Raw genomic sequence first — 17,096 nt, 5'->3', positions numbered from 1 at the left:
ACATAAGGACATGTGTATAATAATATTATATAATATATAATAGAACAAAAATTTTTATTCCCAAAAACGTTTTACTCGGCACTGACATTCCTGGAAGATAGTTTGGAGGTGCCAAAAACACGTGTATAATAATTGTATGAAAAGGCAAAACCTTGTATACAATAATTATTTTTTTATATTTTAAACAAATTGACAATAGGTATATTATATTAAATAGCAGCATTGCAAAGACAATCGTAATATTACGTAATCGTACGTAATCGTGTTGTTTTTGATAATCTATTGTTTGATCAAAATCGTACGGAATCGTGTTCCTAAAAAGGTAGAACTAACGGAATCGTGCTTTACCGATACAACACATAATTTATATGTATACATATATTGGATTGCTGATGATAACGTTCTATGGACACACCTTAGCTCTGCCTGAATAAAAATATTTTTAGCACCAAAAGTCCACGCGCAATAAATTTAATTAAGGTATTACCTATACATCCTATAACTATATATCGGTGTAAAACTGTGTTCAAATTAAACTATTATATTTTGTAATTGTACGAGTGTGTGGCAATTGTATTATTTTTTATTAATTTATTATTAAATACAAATTTCTGTTTTGTTAATAAATTATAAATTAAATAGAACTATAAATTTTAATGCATTTTAATAAATGAGCATACCAATACTCCGGAGTTAGCATTTGTCACCGCGAAGTCTGTTTATAATCACAGACTTCTATATTACTATATGTAACGAATTAGAATCACGGACCAAGTATGTAGGGTATGTTCTAAACTTATAAATTATAATAAATACGATGATAATAGTGGTAAATGATTAGGTACGACCATGTCCATGAGTTTGTCTGATGATAACACTTCCTTAAAGGTTATCATATTATGAACTTAAAAATTAAATTAAATTAAAATAAACTTAGATAATAGAAGAATTCTATTATCTATGCTATTGCCACGTCTTGGGGGACTCAGAAACCGCCTTTTCACAAATATATCCGTGTGCCTTTCTTTCTTCCACATTTAAAGACCGCGACCACTCGCATTATATGCTTTAACATGGCCTATTCATTCTTCTACTATCTATGAAAATAAATGTCTTATTACTTCAATCAATTTGATGTTATTAAGACATCGTAGTTATTGTGTTTAAATTGTTGTCAACTGGTTGTTATGTTTGGAAATGTTTGCATTAGTTTATCAGAGGATGTAATTTCGATAATTTTGTAAGTACCTACCTACATTTATCTATTGACACTTAAAACTTAAAAGATACTTTATATTATACTTATATTAAATAGGATATTATGATCTATTTTCATCAATCAGTTTAAGACAAAATTTATTGAAAAGTATGGTAACTAATTAGAATAAAGCAAATTTTTAATTAAGTACCTACTTGTCCTACTCTAAAAGTCATTTTTACATTTGTAACCTGTCTAATACTTTTAAATTAGCTTTTTCATCACAGTTCAATGTGTATTTTTCATTTATTTACGTAATTTTTATTATTATCTTTATTTTAATGAAAAGTGGAAATTCAACAAATTTCACCACCTAAATATTTAATTTTGGTACTTAGTATATTTTACATTATTTTACTTTAATTCTTGACTCATGAGTAATAATTTCATAGAAATCAACTATCTATTTACTCAATAAATATTTGCATTAATAGTTTTTTGTTGGTTTGTATCAACAAAATTATAAAGTTTATAACTTTTTAGTCTATATTTTATAAAGTCATTCATATAAAAGCCACCGTTTTGAGCTTATGTATACCTTATATTATTTTCTAATAATAAGTTTAAACACTGGTCACATTTAATATTGTAATAAACATAGCAAAATAGTGTTAAAAACCTTTGTTATGATTTATTATTTGATTAAACTAGTTTTAAACCTCTGACATGAACCAAACTTCTGTAAGTTTAATTAACTATGCTTAATAAAAATATAATTATTATTACTTTATATAATTTATAAACAATAAGTTTCTATATTGATTTAACTTTTTAAAGACTTGCAGTTGAATTGTACAAGGTTATTTACATAGAAGCAACTTGTTTTTAAACTTACTTGAGCACATAACTATTAAACATAATTAATATTTCAAACAATTATTTTAGTTTATCATACATATTATCTTGATAGGTCTCTTATTCTATAGTAAAGTGTTCTAATTTGCAACAATAATTTGTCCTAATATCAAAATTGTACACATTTAAAATATTTTCACATTCATTAAAATTGAATTATAAGTTTTAAATTTGATAGTCTTTAAAAATCAATGAATTTGCTTAGAAATTTAGTTTACCATATATTTATCTTATTTTAATGCATCTACTCAGAATATATTATGATGATCTTTTAGTGATGGAATTGGACATAATAGATACGGTACCTACTACCTAATTATGTTTGATGTCATGATTGGGACTTAGATGTTGTTATAATTAAAGTAATATCTTTTAGTATTATATTATAATAATATAGAATTTAATACTTGTAGTTTGTACAACTATTTGATTTTTAACCTTGAAAAAAATTATAACTTTAAAATGTAATTATTAAAATAGTGTGTGTAGTCAGTGTTGAGGAAGTTACTGTTTTTTGGTAATTAAATTAAATTACTAATTCTTTATCAAAATTGTAACTAAATTATTATTAGGTTGCTTTTTCTTTTATTTGTCAAGTTACATTTCTTTAGAGTTTAAAAAATACCTCAATTACAATAGAAGTTACTATTTTTTTCTAAAATATTACCGGAGCTTAATATAACCATGTGTTCAATACGACAATACATATTTACTAAAATAAACTCTTTACACACTACCTATAAGCACTTGATCAAAGTTAATTTGTGTTAAATGCAATGTCTATATTATAAGTAGTATATTTATGGTTATTAACTCACAAACTATTTACCAAAGTGAGATGCCCTCATCATCTAGACTATCTAGGTCTCCATATGAAAGGTGAGAAGAATACAATATGTATATAAAAATCAAAATAAATATATTGATATGTACATGGATTAAACTACATTAATTTTAAAAGCTTATACTATCAAAATTACTAATAATATTAAAAAAATAAATAAAAATAAATTAGGAGGCTTCAGTCGTTCAGTCTATTTCAATTACTACTCCTTGTTCAGAACTGGTACCAGCTTGTTGCGGCTGTACTTGATTTTTTTTTTCCAACTTGTCTCTTTTTGTTGGTGGTTCTTCATCGTTACTATCTAAATCCACACAATCAATATGTTTTACTTTAGTATGACTACTACTGGTGCTTTTTGTTTCTTTAAAAGCTTTCCATGTGCCATCAGCCAAAATTTCAATTTCTTTACTCCAGTTGTTAAGTGTTGAACTTGAAAGAACTTCTAAAAAGTAGTTTTCAATTTCTATATCGTCATACAAACAAAGTTTATTGCATGTTGGGCACATCCAAGTTGGCTTCTTCTCATTCATTAAAAGAAACGTCCTAGCATCGAAACATTGTAAATGATCACAATTTATAGATTTTGCAGGTATCTTCATTATAGTTTTACTCAATGGACACACCAAAGAAACACGATAAGAAGTAGTAGCTAAATCTGGATCATTATCTGCTAACTTTTGAATTATATAGTTTCGGGTTCCTTCTGAAATCCTCCCACCTTTGTCTTGAAGTTTGTTTATTAATGTGTCCACCGTTAATTTTTTTACCAGAAACATAGCAAAAACATATTTTTTTCCATCAGGAATCCAATTAATTGTGATGTTATTGGCAACTATTGGAGAAAGTTTGAAAATTTCAGTGCAATTGATAGGTCTTGCAGTTCGTCTAGACTCAGTTCCTGGTCGAGTATTAGGAGCAGTTGGTGGTAATGGACAGGCTTTCCCACCAACTCGTATGTGTAGTCCAAGAGGCATGTAATCTGGTGACTCATTAGGTACAGGCTCTATCAACTGACAAATTCGAATTTGGAACTGATTACGATATTCATTTTTCCCTTGAGAAATATCACGATTTGTGGCTACGAGATTGACATGTTCGAGTGACAGAGTATGTTTGAATTTATCTTCTTTCATATCTGAAATAAAATAGATATTATGAACATAATTAAAATAAAAAAATAATTATAAAATATTGTTACCTCTAGAAACGTTTAATAATGTACATGTGCCCGTGCCAGTTAGAAGAGTTGGCTTAATGACTTCATCAATAACTTCATAAAATGGTAGCTTTTCGAATTTAATTTGAGCTACAGTTTCAATAGATGGTGTGCAAGAATTATTTCCGCTAGCCGATGTTCCTAATCCTAATGCATCTTGTGCTACAATACTAATTTGTGTTTTTGGGGATAATTGATATGACACTGTGGTACTAGTTCTGGATGGTTCATAATTGCCAGCAGCTATATACTGAGTGTTATTATTGACCATATTGTTAGCAGGAATAGAATTTGATATGTGATTACCATACATGCCTCTTTGCATAGTGGGCATAACTTGAGGTAATTCAGCTTGTACCATATGCGTTGATTGATGAGGATATTGTAGTGGTTGGTATATTCTTTTTGATGGTTTCTGTAATAAGCTGCGCAATATAATACTATTATCATCAGTAGGCAAATTCAAGGAACGATAAATTTCATATATTTTTGCTATATATGCTGGAATGTTAATGTAAGCTGGTCTAGTCCTTAACAATTCAAGTGCTCGATCTTTTAATTCGGATTTTTGTCCACTTGCATATAGACCAAAAGCTCCCAATAGTGTTTGCAGATCAATAAGCCGGAAACTGTTCAGCATGGTTCTATCACCTTCGTCAACGGAGTAATTATTCATATTCATGGTCACTAAAAAAAAAAATTTTAATTTATAGTTGTAGGTAATAATCACATAATAAGAATAAATTCATCATCTTTAAAATATAATATATAATATGGGATGTTATATCAGTAACTTTTTTAGATTTGTGATAAATTAAAACTATGGTACTTAACCAGATAAAGTCTTGCAAAGGGAGACAAATATTTGAAAGCTTGTCTCGGGACAAATCAATTTGATTTTTTTGGATACTACATGTCTATTTAAGCTCAAAAATGCAAACTCAAGTTAGTTAAAGAGTTGTACTTTTCTTCAAGTTTACAGCTAGCATAACATAATTATATTACTAATAATTATAAATAAGATATAATTATTATTTTATTTTTAAAAAAAAAAACTGAATAATTATTACTTATTTGCCTAGTTAAGGGTGACGCTCTACAGTCAATAATAAAGACAATATAAAAAATTGAATCCAAAAAAATGAATCGAAAGATTGTCTATTTGTATGAAAAAACCCAAATGAACCTATTAAATGAAAAATTTCTTGAAGGTAATTACACATTACGTGTTTTAGACTTTTACTTTATTTATGTATAAATATTATATTATATAGGTGCCTTTAATATAATTTGTAATGAACTTTACTTTGTAAGTTTAAACAGAAATATTTTGATTTTAAAAATACCCATTAATATTAAACTGTTTACATTATAATTAAATTTATTAAATGAATAAAAAATAATAATTTAAATGTAAAAGTGGTTGTTGTTAGTACCTAATAGTAACTGATTTTATTACGATTTATATTAATTGTATTTATTATATTACTTCTTTTATTGAATGCAACAAATTCTTAAATCCTTGAAAATGCATCATTATTATGCAGGAAAATTTACCTTTGTCTAGTACATTAAATCTTAAGTTTAGTGATATTTAAATTATATTTCAAAGGTGGTAGTATAGATCTTAAATTGTTTATAATTAAAATTAAAATAAATTTGTTTAATCTTTAATAGGAATATTATATTATATTAATTATAGCATAATAGTATAGGTATCAATGATATTATCATCATAGATTAATAATTTAATAATTGTAGATGTGCAAAATTAATCATTATTATATTAAACTTAATATAATAAACACTTAACTATCTACTTATGTACTCATGTTTACATAATAGAAATAATCTAATCACCAATCCATGTATTATAGTAATAAAATATAATTTGAAAGAAGATAATATAAAATAAAAAATTGTAAATATGAACATTATTAATCATGTTATTCATGTTAGGTATTAACTTATTCAATAACTAAATGTATTTTGTATATAGATAACATATTTTAGTTTTAAAATTATATTACAAATAATTTTAATTCTAATAGTGTAATTAATGTTTAATGTTGTGTATTTGTACTATTTAATATATTTTAAAAGTAGAAATAATAATGAATAAGATAATTTTATTACATTCTGTCAGTTTTGAGTTTAATGAGGAATAAATCACATTGATGTTCTAATAACAGATAATAGTTATAAACAGTATAATACAATATGGTGATGTCAGTATGTGGTATTGGTACAAATATAAGTATAGGCACTGAGGTACATACTTTATTTTAAAAAGGATGTCCGACATAATATGTTGTTATTATTATTTTTCTTTAGTTTGTCTTAAAATATTTTTTTTTAACACAATACATATTATTAATAATCACTAAAACATCACTTTTCTAGTTGCTACTCTAGCTAAAGGGTTTTTAATTTTTATACACATACTTTCTCTCAGTTCACGGTTGTCAAATCAGGGCCTGACGTTCATATGTGTTATTTTTTATTAAATTGCATCCCAATCTAAATTTTATATGTAAATTACAATCCGGGTATAATTTATATTTATATAGATATTGGATCAAATTTTTATTTATATGTAAATTAAATCTAATGATATTTTTGCCAAATGAATATTATGTTCAGACTTTAGACAGTCAATATAATTGTATTAATATTAGAATATTGGTATGACTAAAAAATAAAAATATTGGTTCTGCTGTTTGTTGTTAATTATTAAAAACTAATAATTATCAATTAAGTAGCTTAAAAAAATCTGTACGATAATTCGCAACCAAAGTTTGAACGAGTAATTTTTATTCGTTTATACAGCTACTTAAAATATTATATCGTATTTAATATTTATGTTTCTTTTTCCACCAGAGATAATTACATATCTTTAAATTGTTTAGCTGAATGGAAATAAGCAAAATATCCTGGTTTGCATTTTACATACATTTCATTATTTCAAAAATATCCTATTGGCAATAATACGTAGTAAAGGTGTACCTAATACCTATGATTGTAATATTTTTCTGAGGACACATTTTATCAATTTGGAAATTTTAAGATTGTTATTATTCTAATGTTCTTGATTTATTAGATAACCAATATAAAAACCCATTTTTTACTATGAAGATATTAAAAATAGAGCATTTTGGTTTCTTAGAAAAATATAATTGGCTTTTCAATAGTGTGAGTTGCGTATTATAATAATTATATTAAATTATAAACTATATTTAACTTTATAAATATTCTAAATTTTGTTTTATTAAAACTATTGTCCTTTATGTAAGCAATACGCTAGTTTGCAACAGTTTCCACGCAAATTTGGCTGCTGACGTTCGCCTCTTCTCATTGAACTAAATACTATCAGTATAATAGTATGTCAGTATCAACTTTCAACGCTATAAATTACTTTAATGACTGATACAATAATAATTGATAATAGGCGGACGCCGTAAACTATTTTGTGAGTATCACTATGTTGCTGACATACCTATTTACTTTGTCATGGTACATACTACAAAACAGAACCCCTGCTTTATACCTAACCTAACCTAACTTAACACGTGAATATGATCATAACTTACCTTAGAGCTATGTAGTACTTTACAACGGAATCTGACTACTGCGGAAAAAAGGGCGATGGACAAAGTTGGCCTGGATTTTAGTAGCTCAATTACCTGCTTTGAGATTAAAAATAGTCACAGAGTTACAAACAATATTATATGAGAATACAATGTTCAACGTAGAGGGTATAAAAAAAAAGTTCAGACGAGTGTGTAATAGCACGTGAGGAATCGACGCGATTTTAATGGCGACTGCGATACACATAATTACAAACAACTACTGTTGTTATTATCAGTGTTAACACGCAGACTATCGTCGGATCGCCTGCCGGTATGACAACACTGTGTGAATAAAAAAGTCGAATTCTGAAACTGTTGATAACGATGCAAAGGTAGACTATAAAAGAAAAAACCATTCCACGTACTAGGGTTGATCCTTGAAAACACATTACATTGATAAAGGTGGGTTGACACTTTTGGGTGACATGCCGATAACAGATAATCAGTCGCCATTTTATTTGAGGTGTTTTTTATCAATTTTAGTTGGTGATTAGAATTAAATTAAAATAATGTAAAATGTAAATGTAAAGAAAAAACTACAGAATTTAATTAAAATTATGACAAATCATTAAATCAAAAAGAATTTCGGACTTCTGTTGAAGAAATTTGTAACGTGGATGTGTGGTTAGGAAGTTTAAATTTTTAAAAACTACCTCCATTAAAATTGCGGCTGAATTTTTTTTTACCCTATCTTACAATGTAATTTTTTATCATTGTTCATTCTGATTATTCTATTCTGTGATTGATATGAGAATTCGTAATATTATAATGGCTGCCTATTAACGTCGAACATGGGTCAAATATAAAAGGAATTTTTATGGAAACGATAAATGTACGATTTAAAGGGAAAAGTACCTAACCTAACCTAACCTAACACGTGATTATGATCATAACTTACCTTAGAGTTACGATGGTACTTTTTCAACGGAATCTGACTTCAGCGGTAAAAATGGCGATTGGCGGAGTTAAAAAACAATATTATATGGGAATACAATGTTTAGTGTAGAGGGTATAAAAAAAAGTTCAGATGAGTTTGTAAGAACACGTCAGTTATCAACTCGATCCAAATGTTGACTGCCATAAATTACAAACAACTACAGTACGTCCAGCTAATCAGGGTGTCCACAACTATTTGTCACGGCCCATTTTTCGCTGGCTGTACTGCTGTTATTATCAGTGTTTACATCCATCGGATCGTATACCAATAAGGCAACACCGTGATAATATTTATTTAGTTAAGGAGAAAAAATTCCATTTACAAAAAAAATTAAACAACATACAATAATTAATTACTTAAATAAACTAAGTATATAAAAAGTTTTCATTGTAATATGCAATATATTTCGAATTTTGGAAAAATATACAGATACAATTTTACTATTAGATTCAAATTATTAAAGATAACTGAAAAAAGTCTAAAGAAGTGAAAAAGAAAATAACAAGCAATTGCATATAAATCCGGGCTCTGGTTATTATTTAACGCCAATAAAATTATTTTTGATATTTCTGCTTGAAAAAATGTTATTTTATACAATGTTTTTAAAATTTTTGTTTTAACATCCAATACGTTTCAAATTTTTTAAAAATATGCTGAAATGTGAAAAAAAATTCACCATTAGATTCAAATTGTTATGATTCTTAAAGATAACTGACAAAAATCCAAAAAAGTTAAAAGGAAAATAATTCTATGCAATTGTATAGAAATCCGCGCTCTAGTTATAATTATTAAACCAAATATCTTTTGTCATCATTTTAAAATGGAAGATTAAATGGACGGTTTTTATGTAAAGGGGCACAAGTCATATTTTGACATTTTTTTTTTATACATTAATTTTGTGTGAAATTTTATGCCCGATCGAATGGTAGCACTGTCGTGGTCGCACGATGATTTGTTATCACCGTATATTGAAATGCGATAAGGCACAAGTCTAAATTAACGATTTTTTTTTTTATGCAAAACGGCACAAGTCATATTTAATTTATATAATATTATAATTTTATTAGTTCATATTAGTTTTTATTAAACAACCAGCTTACACGTTACACGATGTCTAAAAGGACATTAAATTTATTATCTCGTGTTACAAGTAAGTATCTTTATAATATTATCTATATTTGTTCTGTTATACAAATAATTAATCCAGAAAAATAATGTGGTAATTTAAAGCTTCAGAAACTAATGTGACATATTCTGCTAAGAGAAAACTTAATTTTAATGGACTTCCACATAAAAAAATCCAGGTAATTGACATTTCAAATAATTATATTATTGTTTACAAAATATATAATCTCAACTTAAGATTTTATAAACATGTGGAGGGACTTGCTAAAAATAGAAATTTTTATGAAATATTTTTTTTATATTTCACTATATCAGTTATTGTTTTCATAAAGTTAAATAGATTTTGTTTTAGCCTAGACTTATTATGTTATGGTTATTTATATTTAAACTATAATAGTGATATAACTCAAAAGCCCCCACACAAGTTTTTTCAGTGTGGCTCAGTATTTATTGTATGAAATTGGTATTTAAATCAAATTAAAATATAAACTAACTAACTTATAGTTGACCAACTGGAGAAAAATTTGTGTTCCATGATGTCAAATGGATGCGTTATGTAAAAGACCAAAAGAATACAGTTTTTTACAAGACATCACTAAAAGATGAAGCTGTATTTCTTGAAGTAGATTTGACACAGAAAAAAAGTAATGAAAGTAGCTTACCTATGGCCTATGACGAAGAACTACCCATAACAATTGAAAAAAAAACAGATCTTATATCACTACTACCACTGATTCCAGATGTGTTTCATGACTACTATAAAAATTTAAAAACAAAGAAAAATGTGAACGACCCAATACTGTCTGATGACGAGTAACGTTTTTTATTGTTATTTGTTATTAATATTATGATATATTATTTTAATTGATATTACTTGATTATTTTTTAACCAGTACCTAGTCACAAAGAATGTGTAAAAAATTATTAAAAAGTTTAAATGGAATTACCTTTTCAATTATTTTTTGTTATTTGTTGTTAATATTATGATATATTTTAATTGATATTACTTTATTATTTTTTAACCAGTACCTAGTCACAAAGAATGTGTGCAATATTATTAAAACTAAGTTTGTTATCTTTATTATTTAAATACTAAAATATACCTACATTATTAGTTGTTGTATGTCTTTATTTTTTTTTATTACCTTATGATATTAATTTATATTAATCAATAAGCATTAACATATTAATTAAATTTATGAAGTAAATGAAAAAGGGCACAAGTCAAAATCTTGTTTTATTAAATGTGTAATAGGGCACAAGTCAGTATATGAGAAAGGTCACAAGTCAATATTGTATGTGCAATTGGTCACAAGTCATTAATAAATGAAAAATAATGAAATTTCTTTTATACAAGTAGGTTTAAAAAACATATAAAATTATAAATAAAGTAGAAACAAAAAAAAAAATTTAATTCAGAAAAAATTAAAATTTTGGGAATGTTTTATGAGTCTCCTGAAAACCAACGAAAAATGACTTGTGCCCCTTTACATAAAAACCGTCCAAATGTTATATTACTTTGATTTGTTAAAATAACTTTCTTCAAATGTTTTATTTATGCCATATCTAGCAATTATTACAATGATTTAGAATTGACATTGAACTATTACTAGTCAGTCTGCATCTTAGCTTAAAAAATGTATGTGGCTAAATGTAAGTAGGTATACTAAAATGTAAGTAGGTATGAGCAAAGGGCACAAAATTCAAAATCACATAAATATTTTTAAATAAATACAGTTATCTACTCATATTCTTTAAAATTTTTATATTCAATTATATTTATTTTGCAAAGTTAGATGTGTTGTAAATCTAGCATTTACTAAAAATTATGTTTAAATAATTTTCAAAATTGATTGTACTGTATTTTGGCTCTTTTTGTGCTATTTATAAGTATTATAATCTCTTTTTGGTTTTTATTGTTTTTGAGTACCTATTATTTACTATGTAATCAATTTTTTTTTTTTTGGAATTAATTCAATTGTTTCATTCTTTATTTTTGTGGGAAGGGCAAATACATAATGATAAGCTTGAAGCGCCACTAAACCTATATATTATATGTTAACTCTACATATTATGATTTATGATGCACTAGAAGGAATAAAATATTGCCTAGAAATGATAGTTATAGAAAAGAATTTTTGGTATTATAACTCTATTATTGTAATAACTGCATGTAGATGGGTTTGAGGGTAAATCTCACAAATTAAAATGCGTAATATATTATGAGCTTTTTAATGGATAAAACAATAAATTGTATAGCTTCCAAAACTAACAAAATTGGTTAAACAATTTGACTATTATTTTTGTAAATATATATTTATTAATGATTTCCATATTCATTGCATGTAAATTTAAAATTATTGTAATTTAATTTTAATTTTATTATCTAATAAATTGTATTTTATTATAATATTGATTCTGTATTTAGATATAAAACAAGAGCAGAAACAGAAAATTGCATGAAAATTATAAATGGGAGCTTTATTAGATGGAAAACAACTATTAGTTGTTTGGGATGCTGGATTTATTGAATGACGTCAATATAAACTTGTTAAAAGAAATCATCTAAGATCTTATTTGCATCCAAATATTCAAAAATAAATATTGTTAGTACCTAATTATGAATTATTTATAACTTGGGTATTGATTTCCTTTTGGTAGCTAGTTATTGATACGGCAGACTAAAATCTTGTGAGAAGAGGTAGAGTCAAAGAAACAATAGAATTATGAAATATAATAGAATCAATCGGGCTAGGGCTGACATAAATATACTTAATACCTATACAATATGCAATATTTAATTTAATTTGTATCTATTGTATCTGCGGATATGTATAATTATCTTTGTGGTAAACCTTTATAAAATGGTAAATAATAATTTTATAATAAATTTTAAAATTTTGTTTACATAGTTTGATAAAATAGTTTAATGTTTTAATAGTATTATTTAATTTAAAATTAAGTTATGAGCAATTAAATATTTATAAGTTTGATTAATATTTTTATTTAAATATAATGTTTTTATTTTACAATAAAAAAAAAAAAAAAAAATGAACTTCAAGTTGACTTTTTAAAAATATTTGAAACTACAATGTGCTTTATTTTACATTTGGTTTATGAATTAATGGGTATATGATGATATTTATTTACAAATTAGTATGGTAGAAAATCTTAGTGGCATAAACTTCTATGAAAAATTCCACAATATCTAGTATATTCCAATAAATAATCAATCTTTAACAATTTTTCAGATAAATTCACACTTAAGATACTTAGAAGAAACAAATAATTTATTGTAAGGAGCATTATTTTTTTTTTCAGTAACTATGCAATGTTTGTTTAAATTGTTTATTTTTGTTTTATAAATATCTATATTCTATCGTTTAATATTTTTTTGTATTTACCATCTAATAAGACAGTATTATTTATAACTATATTTGTGTTTTCCTACTGAGACTTTTGAAAATATTTTTTTTTTTTTTAAAGCAGGAGTAATTTTAATTTGTTTTTTTTTTTTATTTTGTTTCTAAAATTTAATATATTTTGTTTGTTATAATAAGTTATATTGACACAAACTTTAGAAATCAATATGCATTTAATTTAATTGTTAATTTTTCATTTAAATATAATTATAAAATGTGTATACATATATGTTAACTTTTATTTTTACAACAACCGAGATGGTGAAAAAAAGAATTTTTGTATGTAATTGTACTATAGTATTTTTTTCAAGTTTTAATTAAATCAAATGTATGAGATCAATATTGAGTGTTTTATTAACGAAACTTAATTAGTATTTAAACCAGTACTTATAATCAATTGTACTAACTATTTAATGTGTTTCACTATTTCTTATATTATAATTTTTATGTCAAATAAACACAATTAAGATTTGGTGCAGTAATTTCTACAGAGTTGTCATTTCACTGGTCTATTTGATTATTTAAACTTCTTTATATTATTAAATAGATCTTAATTTAAATTTTAGATATTGATATAACTAGAAAGATATTTTAGACTCTACACTACCGTTCTTATATTTTTGAAATCAGAACTACAAAAAAAAAAGTTCTTATCGTTTTTACAAAATCTGTTATTTTTGTGTTTTGTTAACTTGAATAAATTTTTTTGTAATTCTGATATCAAAAATAAGTACAATGTTGCATACTCTAACATCTCTTTTTAGGGTGAAAATTTGGTTGATTAATTTGGACTACGGCCTGAGTAGTCCTTGCTTGTATGTAACGGTTTTAACTATGTTGTACGTTTGAAAGATGAAGACAACCCATGCTAGTGAAGCGTCCTCTTAAACTAACCATATTTCTACATAGTACATCATTTAATAGTATTTGGAATAGACATGAGATAATATTATACTATTGTTTATCCATAACTCTATTTTGGTTAATGGCATGTCAATTATACACCATAAAATTTTAAATACAAACCACTGCCTATAAAATATTAAATATAAGGTTTTAAAATCAGAAAACAATAATTTTTTAATATTATCTAGTTTAATAAAAAAAAAACTTGGAAGAATTTAGATACATATAAAACATACAACAATTCCTTATATTGAAACACAAAAAATAAATATAAAATTATTTAAATATTAATTTTTTTAAGTAAATTCCTTTTCTGAGATTTGGAATATTTGACAAATTCCAAGGAATAACATTTACATTACTTGTACATTGCTTATGGAAAAAACAGCCTCATAATATTATAATTAAACATTTCATTAAATTCATAATGTTTATTGACACTGAATAGCTTGACATCCGAGTTGGATAAATAATTCCACTTTTATCCATTGTTTGTCGAATTGGACATACATCATGGTATCTGGTTGGTACCTAAACATAATATATAATTTATAAAATTGGAAATATTTGACTTGAATGTAATATAATATTTTTGGCATACACAAGACATGAAATATATACTAGATTGTCAAGAAAATCAAACAGCTGAGTTATTTCATACGTAAAAGTTGAAACAGTTGGATTTAAGTTCATCAGATATGCTTCATAGAACCCACAAATTCCTAAAATAGTAAAATATTAAATGTTTATTCACAAAGCAAGGGAATTATTTTACCATCTATGCATTCTTCAGGAGAATTGTAATCGATACATATTCTTGTTTCCGGATCAATTCCAGGTTGGACCAACAATATGGTGTGCGACTGTAATAAAATACAATATGGAAATGATATCAATATTTCACATTTAATAAAAGCAAGAAACAAATATTTAATACCATTTTGTAGCTTTCAGATTAAGTTAAAACGTATTCAAAATAAACCTAACGGCCACGATACAAATAAACAAGTCGGCGTAGGTCTGTCACTTAATAATTATAACTGATAAATTAATAACTTTAATTTCTATGTGGTTTATACTAATTCACAAATGATACTTGTGTTATATAACCTAAAAATTGTTAGGTTTTGTGTGTAAGATGCGTGATGATGATGTTTGCAAAGTTGGCTCCACAGATCTGGTGATTATCTCGTTTTGAATGCGTGAAGGTGGGTTTCCATTGGACCGTTCCCGTGTACGTGTATGTTTATCAACACGCACGTACTACGGTTGTACATATACGCCCTTCTTGAAAAATACTCTGGTAACCAAACACAATCCCCCCCCACAACAGCTTACAGCGAGCTGTCAGAGATAATTGTTGTTCATCGCTGCCTGTGTGTGCGTTACCCGAACTACGCGTCGCGTCGTGTGCTGCGTTTGTCGATGACGGTTCTATACAGAAATCTGTGGTGTGATGTGGACGTTCTAAACTCCAAAGTCCGAACCTCCTTGGAAATTCTCGAAACTACCCGAGGATCGTATGTTTAATACATTCGTTCATCCGTAGTGTTCAAGTACAGTCGCAGTTGCGGTGATTTAGCCAAACCAACGCGTATAAAACAATAATATTATATTGTTAGCTTATGGTCAAACCTTAAACCCTATAGTGTCTTAGTAATTCATATAGCCTAAAAAAATAATCTGTGTGGTCCACCGGGTGTTATTGGCGATAAAAAAGTAGCTAGTGATTTTAACTAGGACCTAGGGAAGTATTAAAATACAACTTATCGTAGTGATTGGCTTATTGCCTAAAAATCTATTGTCTACTGTCTATTGTTATTTTTTTTGGGGGTACTTTAGTGTGCTTTGATTTCATTTATGATTAAAATAACACTATATGTGTTTGACCAAAAATGTTGAGTCAGGACGAAAGCGAGAAAGATTCGTCTCCCCCCCCCCCCGGATCTACCTCCGATCGACCAGATGCAAGATATACGTGCTGGGAAGGAACGCGAGGTGGGTTCGAAAGCGACATGGTCAGTATCTTCATGGATACCTAGTAAATAATACTACATTATATTATTATTGTTGTGCTTTACTTTTGCAGTCACTGTAATTGTAACTCATAATTGTTGGCAAGGTCGTAACTGGAAATGAATTTCAGGGAGCAGGGGGTTAAGCTAAAAAAAATTGTGTTCTAATTTTATTGTAATATTTTATTGGTATTTAAATATAGTATAAAATTAATTTCAAAATTTCGGGGGGGGGAGGGTTGAACCCTCGCAGGTAAAGCTTTGATTGTTAGGGCCTTTGCGCTATAATTTTGTTATGAGCCCATACTCAGTGTAAACTAAAAACCCATGACATATTACTTTAAAATTATAATAAAAAATTTCAAATGTAGGTATACCTAATTAAAAAATACCATGATGCCTTATTGTAAAATAAAAAGCAATCAACACCAATAATACTTATTGTTAAAAATTATTGTGTAAATAGACTTGACTTTTTTTAAATTTATCGATGGAAAATAATGAAATATCAAAAATTTATCTTTGTTTATAAATTAAATATCTTCTTAAACAAACAGTTAAATCAAATGATATAGTTTTTGTTGACTTATAATAGATATTTGGTTTTTACAATTCCAAGTATTGAAAATAGTCGTTTACACTTATGCACATTGATGTATAAGAACATATTTGAATGCTATAAACAATGAATTTAAACCAGATTTTATAATTATTCAAAAATAGTTTGAAATGTCTAAGTTGCGATTCATTAGTTATTTAAATCTAATTTTTTTCTTTTTTCATTTGGCTATAGGTTTCAAAATTTAAAAGTATCCAAAGATCCTCAGTAATTGCTGGGTAGGGTTGTGTGTATCAGTCATCAGAACAACATTGCATGCAGTGCTGTACT

At 26.5% G+C, this 17,096-nt stretch overlaps 2 protein-coding genes and 2 long non-coding RNA genes across 5 annotated transcripts; 2 read left to right on the top strand and 2 right to left on the bottom strand.

Moving 5' to 3' along the window:
• Nucleotides 1-941: 941 nt before the first annotated feature.
• Nucleotides 942-13,469, top strand: LOC126552740 (uncharacterized). 2 transcript variants are annotated; one of them, XR_007606154.1, is made up of 5 exons: nucleotides 942-1,240; nucleotides 4,760-4,892; nucleotides 4,976-5,384; nucleotides 12,293-12,470; nucleotides 13,116-13,469. It is a non-coding gene; the product is annotated as an uncharacterized LOC126552740 (long non-coding RNA). The 2 variants fall into 2 exon arrangements; XR_007606153.1 differs by lacking the exons at nucleotides 4,760-4,892; nucleotides 4,976-5,384 and having other exon boundaries at nucleotides 989-1,240.
• LOC126552738 (E3 SUMO-protein ligase PIAS1-like) lies at nucleotides 3,016-4,976 on the bottom strand. Its single transcript, XM_050207596.1, has 2 exons — nucleotides 4,156-4,976; nucleotides 3,016-4,092 (listed from the first exon to the last, which is right to left on the bottom strand). Exons 1-2 carry the CDS (start codon nucleotides 4,853-4,855, stop codon nucleotides 3,143-3,145), a joined length of 1,650 nt encoding a protein of 549 aa, XP_050063553.1. The 5' UTR covers nucleotides 4,856-4,976; the 3' UTR covers nucleotides 3,016-3,142.
• LOC126552739 (uncharacterized) lies at nucleotides 9,573-10,647 on the top strand. The gene is made up of 3 exons (XR_007606152.1): nucleotides 9,573-9,889; nucleotides 9,970-10,043; nucleotides 10,369-10,647. It is a non-coding gene; the product is annotated as an uncharacterized LOC126552739 (long non-coding RNA).
• Nucleotides 13,470-14,511: 1,042 nt separating the features above from the next.
• Nucleotides 14,512-16,090, bottom strand: LOC114132191 (enhancer of rudimentary homolog). The gene is made up of 4 exons (XM_027997583.2): nucleotides 15,130-16,090; nucleotides 14,968-15,055; nucleotides 14,794-14,914; nucleotides 14,512-14,723 (listed from the first exon to the last, which is right to left on the bottom strand). Exons 1-4 carry the CDS (start codon nucleotides 15,130-15,132, stop codon nucleotides 14,624-14,626), a joined length of 312 nt encoding a protein of 103 aa, XP_027853384.2. The 5' UTR covers nucleotides 15,133-16,090; the 3' UTR covers nucleotides 14,512-14,623.
• Nucleotides 16,091-17,096: the final 1,006 nt, after the last annotated feature.

Source organism: Aphis gossypii, chromosome X (assembly GCF_020184175.1).
Source record: "Aphis gossypii isolate Hap1 chromosome X, ASM2018417v2, whole genome shotgun sequence".
Lineage (NCBI taxonomy): Eukaryota > Metazoa > Arthropoda > Insecta > Hemiptera > Aphididae > Aphis > Aphis gossypii.
The sequence above is the reverse complement of the archived record's forward strand: the minus strand, read 5'-3'. Positions and strand labels throughout refer to the sequence as shown.